At 33.0% G+C, this 22,647-nt stretch overlaps 4 protein-coding genes across 4 annotated transcripts; 2 read left to right on the top strand and 2 right to left on the bottom strand.

Moving 5' to 3' along the window:
* Nucleotides 1-728: 728 nt before the first annotated feature.
* On the bottom strand, nucleotides 729-9,825 carry LOC116775860 (adapter molecule Crk). Its single transcript, XM_061524351.1, has 7 exons — nucleotides 9,363-9,825; nucleotides 8,447-8,569; nucleotides 7,966-8,215; nucleotides 5,153-5,281; nucleotides 4,665-4,772; nucleotides 4,040-4,135; nucleotides 729-3,388 (listed from the first exon to the last, which is right to left on the bottom strand). Exons 1-7 carry the CDS (start codon nucleotides 9,410-9,412, stop codon nucleotides 3,284-3,286), a joined length of 861 nt encoding a protein of 286 aa, XP_061380335.1. The 5' UTR covers nucleotides 9,413-9,825; the 3' UTR covers nucleotides 729-3,283.
* Nucleotides 9,826-10,403: 578 nt separating this feature from the next.
* Nucleotides 10,404-16,115, top strand: LOC116775851 (ubiquitin-conjugating enzyme E2 H). Its single transcript, XM_032668849.2, has 5 exons — nucleotides 10,404-10,593; nucleotides 11,955-12,031; nucleotides 12,640-12,807; nucleotides 13,089-13,217; nucleotides 13,686-16,115. The coding sequence occupies exons 1-5, from the start codon at nucleotides 10,541-10,543 to the stop codon at nucleotides 13,826-13,828; spliced, it is 570 nt and encodes a 189-aa protein (XP_032524740.1). The 5' UTR covers nucleotides 10,404-10,540; the 3' UTR covers nucleotides 13,829-16,115.
* An 83-nt stretch (nucleotides 16,116-16,198) lies between these two features.
* LOC116775852 (mitochondrial import receptor subunit TOM40 homolog 1-like) lies at nucleotides 16,199-20,424 on the bottom strand. The gene is made up of 8 exons (XM_061524174.1): nucleotides 20,199-20,424; nucleotides 19,502-19,569; nucleotides 19,099-19,290; nucleotides 18,735-18,866; nucleotides 18,230-18,341; nucleotides 17,728-17,804; nucleotides 17,151-17,247; nucleotides 16,199-17,070 (listed from the first exon to the last, which is right to left on the bottom strand). Exons 1-8 carry the CDS (start codon nucleotides 20,326-20,328, stop codon nucleotides 16,931-16,933), a joined length of 948 nt encoding a protein of 315 aa, XP_061380158.1. The 5' UTR covers nucleotides 20,329-20,424; the 3' UTR covers nucleotides 16,199-16,930.
* Nucleotides 20,425-20,675: 251 nt separating this feature from the next.
* Nucleotides 20,676-21,520, top strand: LOC116775992 (STING ER exit protein). Its single transcript, XM_032669063.2, has one exon. It carries the CDS (start codon nucleotides 20,791-20,793, stop codon nucleotides 21,439-21,441), a length of 651 nt encoding a protein of 216 aa, XP_032524954.1. The 5' UTR covers nucleotides 20,676-20,790; the 3' UTR covers nucleotides 21,442-21,520.
* Nucleotides 21,521-22,647: the final 1,127 nt, after the last annotated feature.

The following is a 22,647-nucleotide window of genomic DNA, read 5'->3' as shown; positions in this document are numbered from 1 at the left end:
TTGCGAAAAAGCTTTCCATCATAATACTAGTGTTACTATATACTGAATTTTCGCGTGTAATATAGTTTTTAACTGAAAAATTTGTTTTTCTTATTTAAGAAATTCGATACTAACGATGTTATGAGATAACTGATGACAATGTAGGTTAATTTCTTTATAATTTGCTAATAATCGTTAAAAAAATGCTTTATTCCTGCGCATGTCCGAATATTTTATATTCCTTTGCCCGTTTCCTTTTTAAAAAAGATCTGCGTAATTTTTTATTGACCAAAAATGTTTTGGTTCATTCTTTTCCATTCCCGATAAATGGTGATATTTTATAATAAAATTTTATTTTTTAAATTTATAGTTTTATAATTTTATTTTGTTACCCTTTTTGCGCAAGAATATCGACTGCATAATTCTCGAAATAGTAAATTTATTTTCTCCTCTATTTCTATATTAATTTACAAATGTTGTTTGTGAGGCAGAATGTTTCTTTTCTTGGAAGTTTTTGATTCAAATTACAAATCATAAGTCCACTACGTAATAATGATTTTATCTTAAATATTTACCATTTAAAAAAAAATTAGGTTATCATGACGGCACTTAGTGTTAAGATGTAATCAGACCTCTCATCAACTTTAGAAAAATATTTTTTTTACGTATGTAGGAAGCTTTCATAGGACATACTACTAAAAATTTTTGATACCTAAAAGGATTATGTTTAAGAAAAGAAACGACATCACTGTACTCCTTCCTAAATTTATTATTACTAAAATGTTACATTATAAAAAAATTAGACAAATTTTTGATTTACGCAAAAAGTTTACAATACATACATTATACGTTCCGTAATCTCAAAATATATTTCCTTAGCGATTTATACAATGAATAACATTTGGTATTAACTAACCCCAACTCTTATGGAGCATTTCAATAATCAATCACCGGACAAATTGAAAGACATTTAATTATAACAGAACCTTTCGTTAATAGTTAATGTTTATTTGTTAGTAACATATCATGAAATGTCCTTAGAACTTGTCCAGTCGATTTTATCTTAATACTATACTAAATACTTTCTTGCACCAGCAATTATAAAAATATTGACTATCATATTTTGGAAGAATTACTTCATAAATGGAACTCGTCTCGGAGGCGATATGTCAAGCAGTACATACCAATTTTTAAACATAAAGTAATCATGTATATTTGTTTAAATATAGATATTTCTACTGTATTTATATTGAGCTGTTAGTTTATATTAAAATGCCCGTTTTATTTCTAACCTCATTATGTTGTAAGTGACAGGTGACAGTTGGAATGGCGCCAGTTTCACGTCAAGATTAAATCGCCCAAAAATCCGAGTTCGTTTCAAAAAGCTTAAACGTTATAATTAAACCAAATAAATTGCATTAATCGTAACTATATCTAGATATGACTGACAATAACACGATTTACTTTGTTAACAAAGTGTTTTTGTTTTTTAAAAACGCCTGTGTAACGTTACGTTCAATAATGTTTTAACAAGATTACTTTAATAAATTACCATGTTATAGTACCGTTTCCGTACTAAAAATACATAAACTCGTGTCAGAATGAAGCCTTATTGAAACAATTTATTACTTATGCCTTAAACTACTAAATATATAACCGATAGATTTTAGTATCATGCTGACAATTTCATACTGATTTATAAATTAATTAATATTTTTCACTTCCATGCATTTATATTATATAATAAAAATTGTAAACCTTTATAAAGCTATAACTATTTCGATGTAACTTTGTCAATTCCTTATATGGAACAACAGGTTTAAGTCATACTTGTATATGTTAGACGAACTCCAGTGTTATTTGAATCACACCAAGAGATGTTTGAAGTGTAAGCAAAAGGAATTAAGTTTAATGAGAAAATACAGTACCAGAGTGAGAGACAGTAATGAATTTTTGTTAAATGCCCATAGACTGTCTTAAATGTTTCGGACGTACCTACAATAATCTTATAAATTAAATCATTTAAACAATTCCACGTTGATTAAAAAAAGGTTTTATATAAATGCAATAGAAAATATCATACAAATACGTAATAGAGTAATAATTAAATATGAAAAATAACAAAATGTATACACCGTAGTAATAAATGTCTCGAGTAAAACAGCACAATGAGTTCAAAAAATAATTTGTGCAAGGAAATATAACTAGTATATAGTTTGTATAGATATTAAGCACTGTGCAATTAGAGCTGCCCTTTTTGGAAATGTTGTGCGACCCAGAATATTAATATTTTTCATACATACATATATGTTACATTTAAAATACATAGCCCTCTCGGTGGGCTGAGTGCAACTGTGATGCCTTGAATATAATATGCTGGAGGAAACGTGAATGAAATTATATAAAACATTAACAAAAAATTAGAATTCATTTGAAAAAGTACCTTAACTGAATGGTAATAGATATCAATTTCTAAAACTTTCAATATACTAAATAATGCCTTAGTGATTTTTTTTTAAGCTTTGGCTACCTTCGCACCGGAACCAAGGAGTATTATGCCAATGTCTACGTTTTTATTTGCTAGACCAATTATTATATGAGTACTGTGTTGGGCAAAACAAAGATTTTTCACTTTATACAATAATACTGTATTCATTTTGATAATATTTTAGTTTTTGACAGTTATTTTGATGTTAGGAATGTTTTCGGAAACGTTGGCGAAGTCTGCAAGGAAAGGCCAATAAGTTAGAGAGAGAGAAACTTTTCAAGATTTTTTTTTTTAAAGTTTTGATTAGATATTTTATTAATCTGTATGTTTTGAATCGTTTCAGTACTATCATTTGTTGTACAATTTTTCATATCCGTATATTCACTATGGCGCATGTATTGTGTATGTCTTACAAGTACAAAGTTTCTTATAAATAATACTTCGCTTGCGATAGTACTAACGTGAGTTATCAGATGACAAACAGTAAACGCGTCGTATATAGTGTGATAATGACAACTTGTATTAAGTTTAATTTTTTTTAAGCCACCGAAACGGTCTCTCCCAACTGCAGTACTTGTCACAGTATCTATCAAGTTCCGTACACTAATATTTTGCCTTTATTTTGTACATATTTAATATATATCTCGTCTCTTGTGAGGCAGTTGTTCTTTGCATAGTTTAACATTCAGTAAGTTACCATAACAAGTTATATTGAAGGTTCAATTTCCTTTGACGACACACATATTTGCCATATGAATGTGTGAATGTGTGTGTGTGTGTGTGTCGCAAGGCATCACAGTCCTGTGCTGGTCCTTATTAGCTGGTGACGTCATCAAGGAACTCTACGTATGTGAATGGGAAATGTCCAACCTTCCCGTTCAGCTCGCCCTCCCATTGACCGTTTATGTTCATTTTTGTTACCTGCAAGTAAAAATTAGATTGGATTTTATTTATCACCAGCTGTTGGACGCGACTCCGTGTGTTTTTTAAAATCTTTTAAGCGCCGCATGCGCCCCGCCCCTCGCTCGCGAATGATGACTTTTAATTTCGGGATCGGAATGAAGAGTAGCCTAACTGATGTAATAAGTTACTCCTTATTACATCATTTACCTGTCAATAGAAGTCCCGTCAACATCAGTCCAGCCATTTCAGAAATTAGCCGGAACAGACAGACAAACATTGTAAAAAATGTTATTTTGTAGTATGTTTGTATTAACGTTTTTATGTAACCCTGACACGGACGAAAGTTTACATAGCCTTAGGCGAACTACGAACGAAAAACTAGAAACGAACGGTTTGTAGTGCGGAAACTCAGACTCGAGGTAGGGTTAGAATCGAACATATTACGTAATTAACAAATTTAAAATAAAATCAATAAAAGAAGCTTTTAAACTTTTTAACTCGACTACGAAGCAACAACTACACGTATTAATTTACTCCTAGAACGAATTTTAGTACATATTATTCCTTAAAAAAAAATCAGTATTTTTCTAAGTGATTTTATTTCGTAGATATCACGGCGTGCTAAGCGCAGGCGGGTATGCCTGCATAAATAAAAAAATAATATAGAACCTTCAGTATATCCCCTTCCTGTAACTTAAGAGCTGTTTTGTCATACGCGTTCGGGACTCGCGTCTGCCGCACCCGCGCCAACGCGGGGAGCGTCCGCTGGAAACGAACATATTTAATTTGATTATTGTTAAAAACATACCTCGCCGACTGGAAAAACATTCCTATATTTTATATATATAATAGTAATAAATACTTTTTATCATATATTTTTTTTTATATTTTTGTGGGAAACTATAGTTTTTTATTTTGAATAAATTGTTGAGTATTAGGTAACTTTCGAATATGTGAGGAATAAGATTAATTCTCTTTCCCGAGAGCGTTGATCGTAAAGACACTGAGTGGGCGACATATGCTAGTCATGCGAGAAAAATAGGTGCCATCTATATAACTAAGGAGTAGAGAGAAATGTACGAAAAAATAAACAAAAATTAATAACTAAATATTATACATAAAATAATCTGAAGAAATCAGACAATAAGGATTTTTTTTTTATTATTTTCAAATAAATTGAATTAACCGCTGTTAATGAGGCTGTGGGCGAGTTTTAAAACATTGATTATAATTCAGTGTTGTGGCTTTCTTTGAAGTAAAAGTTATTTTAAATAACAAAAAATATTTCCTTCACCTGCATGTTCGTGGGTTTCTGTGGCGTCTTGTTGGCGGGCGGGCTGGGGGGGTCCAATTGGGACATGGCCTCGCCCGCGGGGTACGGCACGCCCGACGGGTCCAGTAACTGGAAACAAACGGACCTTATTTATATATATACTGCGATAACTATTGTTCCAAAATCAAAATTAATTCAATCAAGATTTATATTGAATCTACAATGTAAATAACTCAAAATTATATCATTATTTTTTCCATCTACCCATCACTTTCCATCTCTCAGTCCATCGACTGTAAACATGTAGTATGTGGAGGGAACTGTACTATTTTCCATGTACGGTCATGGTGTCGGCCACATGTAACCCTGGGACCTGCACTATTTTGGAAACCGTTTACATTACCTCTGACAATCTGGAGAAACTGGAACTTAGGTGATAGAATAATATACAGGGTGTGTTTATAGTTGCTGGAGTCAGTGTTATAAGACAATCGGTAAACTATACCCACCCTCTGTACGTACGGGACGGGTATGGAACCCGTCCTGCCTTGAGCGTTCCTGGCTGTCCACCATTGCTCTTCATCACGATTTATCACCATCAACCTCTCTCCACGGCGGAAGGGTAGATCATCAGCGTCCTAAAATCGATTTGCCAACATAATAGACATCTGTATGACACATGCTATCCACTTATAAATTAGTCTAAAAGTCTTTTCGTTATTCTTTTACGTAGAGACGAAAATTCTCAACATTTACCCCATTTTAAATTTCTCTGATCTGGGAATTATTTGGAACGCATTGGAATAAAATCTTATTATAAATCCAGTCATGAATTAAGGTGGGCCATTTTAGTGCTAATGGGATGCAAAAACCTCCTGTCTAATCACTCGTTCTGCATCTCTAAACTCATCGCATGGATCTTATATTTATCATTCTCGTCTTGCCGAATAAAAGACTTCAATATATCCGTATCTTGGACCTTCCTACTTGATCCTAACCCTACTCTGTTACTTTGCGCTCCTATCATAAACTGCTTGTGGAATTGAAGCCTTGACTCAAGCTCTGGGGCATCTTTGTCTTTTGGGAACTCTCAGGTGTTTATAGAGCTCCGATGGCCCTTTAAACTCATCCCAAAACTATTGCGTTCCCTGAATAAAGCCGATGAATCAGCCGTTAGCGCGAGCCCGAGCCACAACTTCAACATCTTTATGACGCCTGCATCTAACTTTGACAAAAGGGTTTTATAAAAATCATAGACGAGGAAAGGCCAATCCAGACCTGACATTAGAAAATTATCGTAGATCCAAGCTTTTTTGAAGTTACCTATTGGTTGGTTATCGACCTTGTTGAGGTCGTTCAAAAAGCTATCTACTATTCCTTCTAAAGATGGAGTACGACCTATATTATCAATCTTACGACCGAGAAATTTAAACGGAGCATTTTGCGTAAACTTAGAAACGCATTGACCGCCTAACCATAATCCCGGATCGTATGAGGTGTATCTTGTATTCCGCCTACCGAGACGCAGACAGTGACATTTACTTGGTTTTGTCCTCAATCCATCCGTCCACTCACAGAACTGATCCACTTCATCCAATAGTACTTGACCGTGGTTGGGGTCACGTGTCAGTATTGCGAGATCATCAGCGTGTGATAAAATTGATTTTGTGTATTTCTCTTGAACCGATATCCCCATTTCTTCTCGTCACTTATTAGATTATCTTCTTATATATGAATAACAATATTATATACTATTGGAGATGAACAACAGCATTGAAATAGTTAATTGCTGCTCCATGTTTGTACTACTTGACAGATTTTGATGCAACTTTTCCGATAACGTAGTTTCCGATAACGTAGATATCGGGATAACATGAATGATATGATTTATTCCGTTATCAACGGAAGTCAGCCACAGACCGTGTTGGAACAGGTCTGTGTGATACGATTTTAGTCTACGACGTGATTTCAGTATACTGCTACTGTTACGCCTCGCTTTGCGATATAATTAAATAGATAGTATAAAACCTTTTTTAATACATTTTTGACCAAAAAAAGCCGCAATAATATTTATTAAAATATATTACATTATATAAAACATATCATTTTCCAACCTATTATGTTAGGATGTCAATGGCGCTCGTGAGCTTTGGATCAAGGTGTCTATATTTTCGGAATCATTTAGGTTACTTCCGGCAATCTGGCGAAAATGGGACGCAGATGATTTAATATTAGGACAGGAGAGACGGCTTCGGTAACGGATCGCAGACTATATATATATATATATATATGTGTGTGTGTTTGTGTGTGTGTGTGTGTGTGTTTGTGTGTGTGTGTGTGTGTTTGTGTGTGTGTGTGTGTGTGTGTTAAATTATATAGAATACTTTTTAATTATTTCTCAGCACTTATTGTTATATAGTATAGTGTTACGTGATATTAAAACTGTTATATGTAGTAATCTTTGGAATCGTCACACAGATCCGAATGAGAATTAACTTGTAACTTAAAGAACGTTTGTTTTCGATAACGGTTCAAGATTATAATAATATTTTGTTTATATTATATTTTGTTATTATATATATATATATATATATTCGTGCGATTCTCTTTATATATATCTAAGATTATTTATTATTGTCATTAAGAATATTAAAATAAATACTTTTGATTTGAACTTTAAAATTCCTTAATTTTGAAAATTAGTTTTTGAACGCAACGTCGTCGGAAGTGTCGGACTGTGATTTTCGGACGAGAGCAATTACAACTTAATTCATAAACAGCAGATATTTTAATTGATCGCCAGCGACATCTATGGTATGTGTCACGTGACTTCACACGCTTGCCTGGATATGTTGGAACCGCACGGAATTCCGGGATAAAGTATAGCCTGTATTATTCCAATGTCTGAGCTAAATGACTGTACAGTTTCATCAGAATTCTTTAAGTAGTTTTTGTGTAATAAAGTCACAAACATACATACATACATCCTCATAAACGTTAACATTTACAATGTTAGTAACACAGCAGGACATACAGTAGGTAAGAACTCATCAAAAATTAACTTTAAATAACCAATACTTTTCTTGTATATAATAATTCCAACGTTGAAAATTTTAAATATAACCAATTTATTAGTTCTTGTGGGACAAACAGACACACACTATATACTCTGCTAAGCCGCAATACATAGAAAGTGGGATTTCATACATATAATATACAAGTTGATACAAATATATAAAACACGTAATTATATATAAATGAAGAAAACGATTGAGACATCTTTAAAGCTTGTTTTAGTCACGCGATGTCACTCAATACTCACACATCCGACGAAATCGAATTTGGCTATGACAACTTCGAGCACGTGGTAGGAGTGAGTAGGGGCCGCGGTCGCCTGGACACTGGCCTGGGGCAGAGGCTTCACCAGGGGCGTCGTGTCCAGGTAGTGGAGACGATAGAACGCCAACAATGCCGGCATGTCCGCGAACAACTGGTTCCCGATACGGAAACGAGTTGTGCCATCCGGGGACACCATGCGATTTATTATGTAGTGGGACACACGGTCGTCCTCCCTGGAATATAAAGCCTATGACTGTCTGTCTGTGCTGACCAATAACAGAAACTAACGCTACATTATGAAGTTTTTTGTATAAAATGTGTTAGCACACCTTTTTACATATAGTTACATTATATGCGTAACTTGATGGGTAAAGCTTTAAAACAGTGACGACAAATCTTATTCGACCATAATAACATCACTAAAGGAAAAACATACAACCAATGACTCTATTTCTCATAATCACCTGACACACAGTACATAGTCTCCGTGTATTGTTTTGGAATCCCGGACGAGGAAAACGCCGCTCTCCGTCTCATTGAGAAGCAGTTTGGTGGCCTCCGCGCGGGAGAGACCGCTGAAATACCAGCTGGAAATAGAAAAGACGGATATAACTAACCTTTTTAGATAATATATACAGTATATAATATGAGACCCATTTGCCTATGTTGAAAAAAAATTATGAAATAGTTACTTAACTACTACTTGCTTTTTACTAAATTCAATGACTATTCTAGCCTTAAACACGGACAGACAGAATATGCATATTTATATATGTATAAAATGTATGGTAAATATCTATTTACTTTTAGTTATTTCAAATGTATTAATAGATAATATTATATTATTGTTTTTATGTTAGTAGAGTCTTTTAGGCACAGGTTACATTATTAGAGAGTTAAAAAACATGTCATTTAAAATCATTTATTTTTCTTGATATTGCTGTATTTCAGGCTTATGCAGTATGGATTAATATATTATATAAGGAAAATCAGATAAAAAGTAATGTCAAACTATTTTATATAATAAATGAATAATAATACTCTCTTGTATTTATTATTTTTATTATCATATTATTAATATTAAATGATGACATGTACACAGCTTAATAAAATATCAAATTCACAGTAGGACAACCGCATAAATCATGTTTAACAATGAAGCAATTATTGAGGATAATGATTACTGGCAAGACTTAGCACGCTACTCAAAGGTCACTAACAAATTTAGTAAGTAAACTGGGGCAGATATAAAACGAGCACTAAAGTTTTCTAAACAAAGTTTTATGTTATATAAAATTGTGAGTAGTTGCTATAGCTGCATGTTCTTATAGGAGGCATTTTTTATCATACAAACTGTACATCTGGAAGTTGATTGTTCACCTGGACATATCATTCTGGTCGAACGAAACTCCGACCGGAGGATTCGCCATCCTGTGTTATATCGTGAACCAATAACGCACCCACACTACATCACCGGAAATGGGTTTCAGTTCAACACCCCGTCGCTATCACCAATTCAAACTAAAATCTCACATCACCCAGAAATTCAGCGGATTATCAGCAAATTTAAATAAAGAGCAACTTCTATATAATTATTAGAATTTGTTGACAACTATCTTTGGTAGTGTCATTGAATCACGATATATTCACATCGAAACACATGTTTCCACTATATTATTGCACATGCAGAATCACTGTACTCTCTCGAACCTTTCTAACTAACTGTGGGATACGATAAATAATATCAATCTATATTTAGATCAAATTATAAATAATGTTCCACGGGTCACACACGCGAAGTTTTGGATGGTAGGGCGTAGACAAACTGTCAGCTTTTTTTTTATTTTGACGCAATGACGCAAAATGTTCTCGGTTTGTCTTTGGCATGAACACAGTCTAAATATCAATTTGAAAAATCGAGAATACCTCTGTCAAAACAATAAACATATTCGTTTCCACTACTATCTACATTAACAAATTCTTCATATACTAAGTTCTGAGGGCCATATGCTAATGTACAACTGGGGTAAATCATTTTAAAGGTAACAAATCACCTGTTAGGAAGTAAATACAAAAATTACTTTCGTTACAAACGGGAATAAAGGACCATTTAGTTCCTTGTTCCTGCTATTATCATATAACTATTCTATTCCTACATATTTAAAAATATATTTATGGTTCTTCTCTATGTACATGATTATAAGGCACTTTTCTAATCAGTTAATATAACTGTAATTTTATAATGTTTAAAATTGTATATTTTTAAAATATATAAATGGCAGATTAAAAAATTCTTGAATTTTATTAATATATTAAAATTTGATTACATAAAGAAATTAAAATATTTTTACAGTATAGACCTAAAAGTTTGTTTTGTACGACACTTCATTACACATCACCTTGGAAATTTTAGTCTATGGTTAGTGTCCATTGTTTTTCTACAATGTTATTTTTCTGACTGCTGGTGGTGGACGAAAAATTTATCTCGCTGCGTCGAGTGTGGGTTTGTGCTAGTGTTCGTGTTCGATACAGTGATTTATTTGTAATAGATCACGAAGATGTCGTCACCGAGCGCTGGGAAACGTCGCATGGACACAGACGTCATAAAACTGTATCCTTTGTTATCATCTTACAAAGCACTCACTGCGTTAGGGATCCATGTATTTACATGTAGGTAGAAGGGCCATCAGCTGATTGTCACGACTCTACACGCAATCGATAAAAAATATTTTCTATATGAATTCAACGGTCATCTTATCTTTATCATGACAATTATGCTATAAAAGTCGTTATAATTATAATATTTCTCAGTATAATGTTTTAAAGGGCTGGTAGATGTATGCGTCTTTGTCAGATCGTGTTCATATCTATATATAACACGCAGTTAGTGTAGGATACTATTAATGATCTTCCGTGTGTTTAGATTGTAGTATTTCATAATCTGTATGTAGGCCACGGTCTTTATTGCGTATTTTTCGTCGCTGCCTGTTCTTGTTAATTCATTAAACCAAATATAGTAGTATTTGCGAACATAAGTAATATATATAGCATATCATTGTTCTATTGTTAACACATATGATATAATTATAATAATTATGAGTATATAAGTATAAATCAAGTAATAAATATTATTATAAAGCTATTTAAGTTCATGGTTTTTGGTATTTTGCCAATTATGTTTGCTCAGGAGACATAAATAGCATATATTGAAATTGACAAACTCTGGAATTCCTTAATGACAACTGTATAATAGATTAAAAATTAAATAGTTATTAAATTTTATCAACAAATAATTTTGATGAACTTACACTACTTGATAATGGTTAATATACATACATATATATATATGTATATATTTTATCTGAATTTAATTTCATAACAAAGCTGTGGAAATTTTAATTTGTATCATAGTTAAGAAAAATCTAGAACATTGTTATAATTATATAACACAAAAAGTTGCAATAGGAAAATTAATTACATTATTAATTGGCTGGCAACTAATAATATTTTTTAATTCAATACGTCTGTATGTCCTTGGACCTCAGCTTATCATGGTGCGAGAAGGTTCAGTAAGCTTTTAACCAAACATGCTTGCGGTAAAATTACTTTGTTTTTTTAATCTTGTTCATAGACTAGATTACTATAGTAAAATGATATATTGTGTCAATGATGTTATTATGTTGAATTATTTACACACACACACACACACACATATATATATATATATATATATGTATAAAAGTCACTACTTATCACCTTGTCACTCATTACGACTATGCCATTAATACTATTTACACAACTACTTGTAAATCTAAATTAATTAGAATAATTTTTATTTACAGGTCACTTTCATTTTCATTAAATTTTCTTTGTATTTTTTGCTAAAAAATATGATGACCTGTTTTATCTGTCCGTATAGAATATTTTAAAAGTATGCATTTATTAAGTAATTCTTCTTAACAATGATAACAGTATTGAAAGTAAGCATGAGGTCACTATACTCGGAGGTCTGAATGAGTTTTGTGTCAAATTTTTCGGACCTCCCGGCAGTAAGTACACACCCACATAATTTATGATATATCAATTTTTTTTTAACAAGTGAATTCACTTTTTAATTTAGTAGTACACAAAATGTTTTTCATGCACTTAGTTGTACATTAATTATATTTATATTGATTTGATTATTAACTAATCTTATCATTATTAAAATTTCAAGCAAGAACATTTATTAATTATATTAACATAAGAAGTAACAAAAAATTATAGTCAAACTAATGTTTTATAATCATATAATGTTATCTGTGGTATGTTTTCCATATATGGCAACTCTATAAAAAAAAAACATTGCCATTATAAAAAACAATAACATAAAAAAGTTATGTGTAATTCACTGTATGTAATTAACGCTAGCCTTTATAAAGCAAAAGTAACTGATTTATTTTAATTCTTATCAGTAAAGTGAAGTAGAATTGTTTGGGTTATAACTTAAATTTTCATACTAAATTTCTAATAAAGATAGCAAAGTCTACCTTGTAAAATTAATTCCAATTGAACATAATATTCTACAAAAAGTAAAAGGAATATTGAGTCGGTAACAAACAAATAATATATAATTATGCCAAGTATGTATTATAACTAGCCATACTCATATTTCCAGCGCCATACGAGGGTGGCGTGTGGAGGGTGAGAGTTCATCTGCCGGATCACTACCCCTTCAAATCCCCTTCGATCGGCTTCATGAACAAAGTGTACCATCCTAACATTGACGAGGTCTCCGGAACCGTGTGCCTGGATGTCATCAACCAGGCTTGGACGGCGTTATATGGTATGTTATAATCCGATCTTGTTGGCTTTCAGCTTTGGTCTGTTAGTTTTTAATAAGAAATATATTCTTATAAAGTATTTGTAAGGTAAATAAAAAAAAAACTACTTAAATGATATGTATTACTATTCACCGTCACAATGACATGATTTCGATTTTATTATCATTTAAATCTTTTGCACTTATTACATATAGAAATTAATTCGACTCAATATGTTACTATTTTTTATTATTTTTATGTAGGAATTGTTATAACTTTAATGTCATTGAACTTTTGCTTGTAGATCTATCGAACATATTTGAGTCGTTCCTGCCACAGCTATTGACGTATCCGAATCCCATTGATCCTCTCAATGGGGACGCAGCTGCCATGTATCTGCACAAGCCCGAGGAGTACAAGAAAAAAGTATCAGGTGAGTTCTCAGCACTGAGCATTTGATTCACCTCATTAACTGTTTATAAGTTTTTTTATAGTAATGTGAAAATTATGAATAAATGAGAGCTGTTTCATTAAAGACGCAACTGTCTCTTCCGTTAATATTTCTCGTTTTTAAGTTTGTAAAATCAAGATATATCAAATTTTTACACCTGAACCTAAGCGGGACTTGTGAAGTGTTCGTATGTACCCAAAATTAGTGATATTTTAATTAAGGTTATCAGAGAAATGTTTTTATTTATGGGTAATTACAGAAATATGATAATAATTCTTTATTGTTCCTCAAAATTAAATATACATTAAAAAAACTCTAGAAAAGGCAGATTAAAATATAAAAAAACTATGTCTGCCAGGCTATTCTAAGTAATAATCCATTTACCTAAGTTAAATCTGGGTTATTTGTCTTATAAAGTTAGTATATACTTCCACCGAACATTAATTCCAGACTACGTTCGTCGTTTCGCTACTGAGGAGGCCCTTTTAGAGAAGGACGCCATTACAGGTCTTGGGGCTTCAAAAACCCCCAGCGATTCAGAATCCTCGATGTCTGAATTTAGTGATGATGAGGCCCACGACATGGAATTATAACGCAATGACCCGTTGTGAGCCCGTGGATGTCTTTGTACTTTGGTCTTTGACGTTGTTACAGAGTATTGCCATTGTAAAAAAAAAATAACATTTCTCGGTATATATAATCTCTGGTATTAATTATACTCTCGGTATTGGAATATGTAAAATTATCTTCATTTAATATGATAGTTAGTTTTGATTTATACAAGCGATATATAAATTGTCCTCGATTGGAATTTTTATATCGTGGTTAGTGTTACTGAATAATTTTTAATGGCAATCAATTTTTTCTAGATGTTTCTATGTGTAGATTCCGATCAAACTGTCAAAGTTCTAAGTTAAACGACTCTCGTTCGTTGATTGTGTGTTGAGGCATCTCGCTCGGCTTAGAAGCGTCAAATAAAATTATTTTACTACCTCAATATTTTTATAACATAAATAAAAGTGATTTTTCTCAAAGAATAATTTCACTTTTGTACTTAAAAGTTTTTTCAGACATATCTCATTTTATATTATACCGACAGGTATTAGCCAAATATTGAATCTGAGGTAGTAATATAATTCTACTCGCCTTATTGATAACACCTATTTAGTAATGTATTGTAGTTGTTAAGGGTTTATCGATGAGCCGATAGTAGAGAGCCGGTCACGTGTACTGTGGAATGGACCACGTTATGCCAATTTTTACACTTAAATGCTCATAAAACGCAGTACACACAAGTGCTTTAAAAACTAATTCATTGTTAATGGTATTTTTAAATATTGGTGTGAAGGAAATGTCTATGGTTAACGTCTGCGATTTGTCTTTGGTCAGCTGGCATTATTTTTTTTTTGACCTGAATTAATTTTTTAAATCGTTTGGGTTATCTTTATTTGTCGAAACATAATAAAATATGCGAGGAATGGTATTTGCTCTATTCACGTAATAACTTTTCTTTGTCGTTTGGCACAAAACCAAACAATATTGTGAAGTTACTAAATTCTATTACAAAGTGGGCAGATACAAGTATAATTACGCTTATAGCAGCAATATTTTAAGATGTTCACGTTGGTGTAGAGCTTGTGACGTATTTTGATGGGATGTAGGTTCTATATAATATAACCGTTGTTCGAAAAGGTTTGATATATAATGTGTACTCGCCTTCTTAAAAACAACGTTTTGAAATTATTTCATAATGTTTATTATATATAAATTGGTATAATACAACTGGCAACACAACGGGCGCTAGTGACCTAGGGTATTATTTTGTAAATATTTTAATCTGTCCCCATAGCATAAAACCAATTTAAATCTATATCGGGTCTTCTGACTGCAGTCATCACTGTATCTCATAGGTATTTAATTATTTTTATTAGTTTTAATTTTTGATGTCATGTATGTGTCTAACTTTCATTTAACTCGGCGTCGTTTACACCGTGCATGCAACACTCTAAATCAATGGCCCCGATGCGTCAATCCGATTTATATTTTTTTACATTTGACTGTACTTAGTTTAATTCTGTTTTAGCACAACCGTTTTTACTTCAAACATTTTTACGCCATGACAGAAATAAGTTTTTGTTTTTTCGGTTTTCTGCTCCTTAGCGCTTTACCAAATACTAAGCATTTCTTTTGATGACTGGCAACATTGCTGATCTGTCAAAATCAAACATTGTTTGTAATGTTCTCGGGTCTAATTAATATAGACCTCTGCTTAATATATCATATATAGGTTTAAATTTCGGTCAGGGTTTAAAATAAATTCTAATATCAGAAAGAACATTACAATAGCGAATAAATAACAGATCTCCACGACATTTTGCGATCCTCAAAGTGTTGCAATCGTCTATTGATAAGTCTAGGTTATAAATAGATTACTAAATATTATTGATAGACATATATGTATCTTTGAAATGATAACTCAAGCCATAATAATATATTTTGGTATAAGAAGATGAAAAGTTAAAATTCTTAGTGGTATGTGAGTTGGGTTGACGTTTCTTTCGATGGATTTGGTAGATGAGCTTTCATAAGTCCACCCAGCTTGTTGGGCTGGAGTTGGTTTAATATTGGAGCGATACAAAATAAACGTACATCATTAGGAACTACGATACCTGTGATGCCGGAATTTCTGTAAAATCACAACATAAACGTGTACGAGATGTTTAAACAAAGCTTTTATTAAACTAACGACAGCTCAGATTGAATTATTTGTATAAGAATTTCTATGGACGCAGATGAAATCAGTTATATGTGAACAGAATAAAACTTTATAGTATATTTTTATTTCATTACATGTAATAAACTTACGTTATTTTTAAACTACCCGTGTCGTTTTATTCCACGTTCCTCCCCAATACAATACTCGAGTGTTCGACTATCATTACGAGGTGTTAAATGAAAGCATGTTTGATTTATTAACATAACTCTATTAAAAATAAACAGTTCAACAATATGCTATGTACATTCACCTTTAAACTACACACGAGCCACACAAGCAACTGACTGATATCCAAACCTCTCTAGGGTTACGAACCTTTGGCGTGACATGTAATAATTATTGGGTATTAAAATAGATTTTTATCTTCATTGTGCAATATTTAAATACATTATGAAGCTAATATAACAGATATTTGATGTACAGATTATAACAAAATTAAATCACAAGCGACACAATAACCCTAGAGCATTTGTAAATGCCGTTCTGGTTTAGCCGCAGCGGTGTAATATTAAAACAGACATCTATGTAAAAAATAATACACAAGGACACACACTATTGTGATATTTCCAACAGCAAACAAACATTCACAACACAAGTTGCTCGCATTTCTGATACCGACTATTATTATTTATACTTGATAATTTTTTTTATGTCAGTTCAATTACATTTAACTGAACGAATATAATGTTTATGTAGAAGCGACATATACATTGCATCCAGAATAATTGTCAATATATACATAGGATGTATTCCCGGTTTGTTTGGCTCCAAGCTTTAATACAACTCAATGTCGAAACACTTGAAATTTCAGCGTATCAGAAATATATGCTGAAATTACACTAAACTGTCACACAATACCAATATAGGGCAACTTTCTACAAATGGACAACTTTGCACGACTTATCACAACTGTTCACAACTATCCGATGATCAGACCGCAACCAAACTTGAACTGCTGTTTGGCCTGGTTGCTCATACCTGACAGAGCAAACGTAAACGGCAACGGCTGGAGTTTCTTCTCCAGAACGGCCCCGATGTTCCAATTTGAGTCTACCATGCCTTAAACATATTGATAAGTGATAAATTACCAACACGTTTTTAAAAAAGTTGATAAAGATATATTTTAATATAATATGTACCTCTAAAGACAAGCTCCGCTTTAGGTATGGTCACTTGGTATCCAATAGTGCCTGTTGATTCCATACCCCTGAACGAAGTCTCCATTTCAGCGACCACCTGTAAAGAGACGAAACCTTTTAGCATTCCTTGGATTCAGCGCGCGGGTGCCGGGTCCATCGCGTTGCAGGGACAGGAGCTTCAACAGTGCCTGGGACTTGCGAGCCAGTTGTAGGTTTAATGGGCCCCCATCTAACGCGTTAAACGCTCACCTCCACCGTCCAAGCTCCTCTCTCTACCTAACCAAATCGGAAACGAACCTACTAGGGCTGGCTTTGAAGTAGGTTTTTATAATGAACTGATGTTAGTTCTGGACAGGCCCTAGTCTTTTAGTAGGTTGTGGAGAGATTTAGCCATTTTAACATACTCAATCCCACTTCTATTTATTTAAATTATTTTTAGGTTGATTAAATTATGTCTATGGCACCATCATTGCAGGCAATTCCTGATTACAAATTGTAAACCACCCTGCTGTATGTATCGGCCATGTTAAGTGGTTAAGTGATAGATTTGTGTGTATATGTGTACATATATTCTCACCTGTAATTGTTCACTAGCTTGTTTGAAGTAGCAGACATGGAAGCTAGCAGCTCCCAGCGTTGCCGATACCTCAGAATCTGTGGTTTCAAACAAACCCCTTATTATAATATATCCTCTAATAAATATCTTGTCATTGCCTACTTATTAATGGCCATAGAAATGCATGGTTTTGTTACAAAAATTTTATAAAATGCATATATAGATTGCCTTTACACCTACAAATTACTGAACGGATTATGATAGAACTTGACAGTAAAGGAGCTCATATATCAGAATTAGGTATGGGATATGATTTAAAAACATCTTAGTAGTTAACTAAGGATACGTAGTTCCGTTACGCAAACAACAGATGTCGTTGATGCTTTATATATTATTATTTACTATATAGTACTTTATTATAATTTCTAAACCCAGTCTGTCAGTCCACTCGCATGATGTCGTGGTCATGAACTAGTGTAATATAAATATGAGTGATGTTGGGTATTTATAATATGAGTCGTACCATCCATAGTATATCTTGCTGCGGCCGAGGCGATGGCCACCTCTCCTCCGGCTATGCGTGCGCTGCTCTGATACACTAGCTCCGCACCCAGGGTTAGATGCTTACTGACTGACTGGAAATAATTTCATCATATATATAATGAGTGAAGATTATATATTTATATATATATGGTAAGGAACTCCTCAAAAAGACAATACAGAAGCAGTGTGTGACAGAGCCGCCTACTCGCTTTCCGGTTGTCGGTCGTCGAGGTGAGATCACTCAAGGTTTTTAAGTGTTAATGTTGTATTGGCAGTTAGTTTTAAGGCTAAGGACATTACGCTGTAAGTAGTTTATTTTGTTGTACTGGTGTTCGCAGTTCATTATTTTGTTGCTTAATTTACGTTTTATATTTGTTCATTTTAACTATAATCTCGTCAAATTGTCAGATACTGTTATTAAATTTTTTTCAATTCCTACATATATACACACACACACACACATGTATGTAAATATTTTAAATTACCTGCAAGTAATGTCCAACAAACACAGATGATTTATCACTACAGTCAGGTTTACCGACGGCCAGGGCTAGAGTATAATCCGAACCCTTGTATTCAACTGTGCCCTGGGTCGCTGACAACTTGCATTCTTGAACCTTTAAATAAAAAATATATATAAAATAATTTTTCTAAATATATACTTAATTAAACTCAATCAGGATTTGAACCCGCTGCCGCCAGAATATAAGATTTCAGTTGCTTAGTTAACTAAGATCGCAGTATGCCAGTTTCATCTCAGATCCTGCTCTCAATGACTCTCTCACTATATAATTCCTATTAAGCAATAAATTTAACTATTTGTTTTGCCCTCTAATGTTATACCCGTACCTGTGCAGCAACTTTAACTCTGACGTCTTGGGTTAGTTGATGTATTAGATTGAAGTTAACATTTCCGGCGGGATCCACATCACCCAGCACAACAGGAAATGCCTCGGTTGGCGATATTTGCTTTGTACCGATATATGTTGCACCCAGCTTGTAACCATTTTGCATTGAGCTCATTGTTAAGGTGTGGGACATCTGTTGATAGATCAATGTTTTATGGATTTTAATTTCTACATATTGCACAATATTTGGATAGTTGATAGATTTTTATTTTTCATTCATTACATATTTTTTAATTTTATTTAAAACAATTTGACAAAAAAAAAAAAATTAAAAAATACAAACATTAAAATTATTATTTTTCAATTAAGTTTTTTAATTTTATTTATTTATGCATCAGACAAACCTGAAAATGGTTGGAGATTCCCTTATTGACCATGAGTTTACCGCCTTCAAAGTTAACTGGCAATACATCTGGAATATATAATTATTAATGATAACCTTATTATATTTTGGCTGATATAATTATTAACTTAATATAAACTTTTTTGAAATTATTTTTTTTTTTATTAAATTTTAATTATTTATTTTTTTATACCTACATAAAAAACAAATGTGTACATGTATTTAGTTATTTTAGTCTAGTTTAACGAGACAGTAATTTTGATATAAATTTCCTAGATAATTAAATCAATTTATTTATAAAATATTAACTCTTTTACTGACGATAGTAATAGTCTAGAAAAATTGTGTTTACTGGCAACTTAGACATACATATAGAGCAGTTACACAAAAAGTAGGTTAATTATATTAATATTTTTTTATCTATGTTCAAATGATGCTATGTAGTTTAAAAACTATTTGACAACATTTTCAAAGTCAAAACTCACATAGTAACATTTATAAGTTACTATAAACATTGAGACACATATTACATCACAGGCTAACCAAACTTTTGATTGATTGTTGAGAGCCTTCCGAACATATATATATATATGAGTTTCTGAATGAATACAGCAAAGCGGCACTTTTATGACTTTTAGGTTAAATTTACCAATATTTCTCTTAGTTAATCCTTATTGTAAGAACTTAACAAAACTTACCTTTAGTTTTTTTATGGAGTTCATCCAAAGTTCCCGGGTTTTCACGTTTGTTAGCATTTTCTATATTCTGTATGTCCGCGTTAGTGAGACCCGCGTTTGATACACGGTACCTGCTGGCTATTGCTCCCATTTTAGTTAAGAATTTGTTTCACTTTTACCAAATTCTTAAGAAATCGATGAACATGTGCAATGAAACACGATTGGGCCGAATAAAAGACAATCGGTCTGAAGTTGACAGAACATGAATTTCTACATAGATTATAAAACTTTTTTTTTTCCAAATAAACTTTTAGCTCTGTGGATCTAGTTGAATTTTTTTGTAATATTATTATATTTAATTTAACAATACATTTTTTTACTTTTAATTATGATTTGTACATGAGTCTACAAAATGATTTTTTTCGTTTTGATTTTCACATAAAGAAGTGTGTAGAATTGACAATCTAGAACTTGGATAATTATTAATTACCTATGTACAATAAATTTGACAAATTTGCCATCAAGAGTTAAAAATTTAAAATTGTTTTTTAATTATAAACATCAAAATCAAAGTGACGATTTATAAAAGATACAATAATAAATTTGTCTCACTATGCCTAAAGTGGTATCCCGAAGTATTGTGTGTTCTGATACAAAAGATCAAGAAGAATATAATGAAACGAAACCTCTTCACATTTACTACTGTATATGTGGTCAGATGTCTTTAATATTAGATTGTACGATAGATAGGTTGCCTTTACGACCAACAGACGGAGCGAGAGTCATTGATGGATCAAAACATGCTCATAAAATAACAGCGGACACTGATGAAACAGTATATCTGAAACGCGAAAAGGGTATTGAGAAACAATTCAGATTAAAGTGTAAAAAATGTTCCATTCCCATTTACTATAAACACGAACAGGGCAACAACGTAGTGTTCATCATGGAAGGTGCGCTAGTGCAATCAGTTGCTGAAGGAGCAGTTACAGATATTTATAAGCAAGTGGCACTCGCACAGCCCAAGAAGATAATGGTTACAAAACATACTAAGAACATGGGCAAGTTCAGTAGTGTTACTGTGTCAACTATAGACGAGGAAGAAGATGAAATTGAGGCAAGGGAGGTTGCTGATAGTTACGCCAATAACGCTAGGATAATAGAAAAACAATTAGAAAGGAAAGGCATGAACAAACGGCAAGCTGAAACACCATCTCATAGTGCCTCAGAGAAGAGAGTTAGAGGAACATTAATAGATAAGTGAATAGGCTAAAATATAAAGTAATAAAGACAAGAGAATATTTGTTTTTTTAATATAAATATTAATAAAATTATTTTTTATCTGTCCTTGTATTATTTTACATTTAGAAACAGTATTAATAATTGTTTATTTTATTTAATTTCGACTGATTATTGCTTAACTGACATTCCATCATTTGGAAGGTGGAAACATTCATTAAATTTTATAAGGTGAATAGGAAATATAGACTTGAATGAGTCCTTCACATTATTACCCAACAAGACAGCCAGACTAGCTGTGCAGTGTGCACATGGTTGCTTGATCTGGAGACTGGAGACACCAGAACCCTACCAGGGATTACAATCGGGTAAAATGATATATACATATATATATATAGCTTTTTAGTAACCGTAGTCATGAATTGTGGGTAGGAGACATGCAAAGTTGAGAAGAAACTTCGGGAACATGTAAAATTAAAAACGCGTAATCATCCGAAAAATGTATACTATATAAGCTTTTATAAACAATATCCCCGATTTTATTTTTATAGGTTTTTGTTACGTTATAATTTTTTTATTAATTAATATGATTGATATTCTGAATAAAAATCAATCAAGTCATCATCAGCTTACGGAAGTTCGCAGCTGGCCATAGACCTCTCTCATGGCGCTCCACTTAGCACGATCTTGGCTACAGTTTCTGCCAGCCACCTTTCCTAGATCGTGGCTCCATGTGGCGGGGAGCATCCCACGCTTCGTCTGCCGATACGCGGTCTCCACTGAAGAACACGCTTACTCCAGTGGTTATTAGTTCTGCGACAGATGTTTCCAGCCCACTGCAACTTTAGATTGCAAGCCCAGAGAGCGACGTCGGTAACTTTGGTCCGTTTGTGGATGATTTCATTGCGAATACTGTCCGCCAATGGCACTCCGAGTATAGCACGTTCCCTGGCTCGCTGAGCGTCTTGTAGCTTGTAGATCACTCAGTGTCCACGTTTCGGCAACGTATGTTAGTACAGGCAGGACGCTCTGGTTGAAAAACTTTGTTTTAGATTTTGAGGTATGGGCGACGAGAAGAACTGACGAAGCTTTCTGAATGATGCTCAGCCCGGCTGAAACTTCCTATCAGCTTCCCTCTCGAAGTCTTCTGTTTGGTTGTACAAGTTGCCCTAGATAAATGTATTCGTGGACAAATTTGTGAGTTTTGCCATAGACATTGATTGGCTCTGGT

The sequence above is a fragment of the Danaus plexippus genome, chromosome 24 (assembly GCF_018135715.1).
Source record: "Danaus plexippus chromosome 24, MEX_DaPlex, whole genome shotgun sequence".
Lineage (NCBI taxonomy): Eukaryota > Metazoa > Arthropoda > Insecta > Lepidoptera > Nymphalidae > Danaus > Danaus plexippus.
Note: the sequence above shows the minus strand (reverse complement) of the source record. Positions and strands in the feature narration are given on the sequence as shown.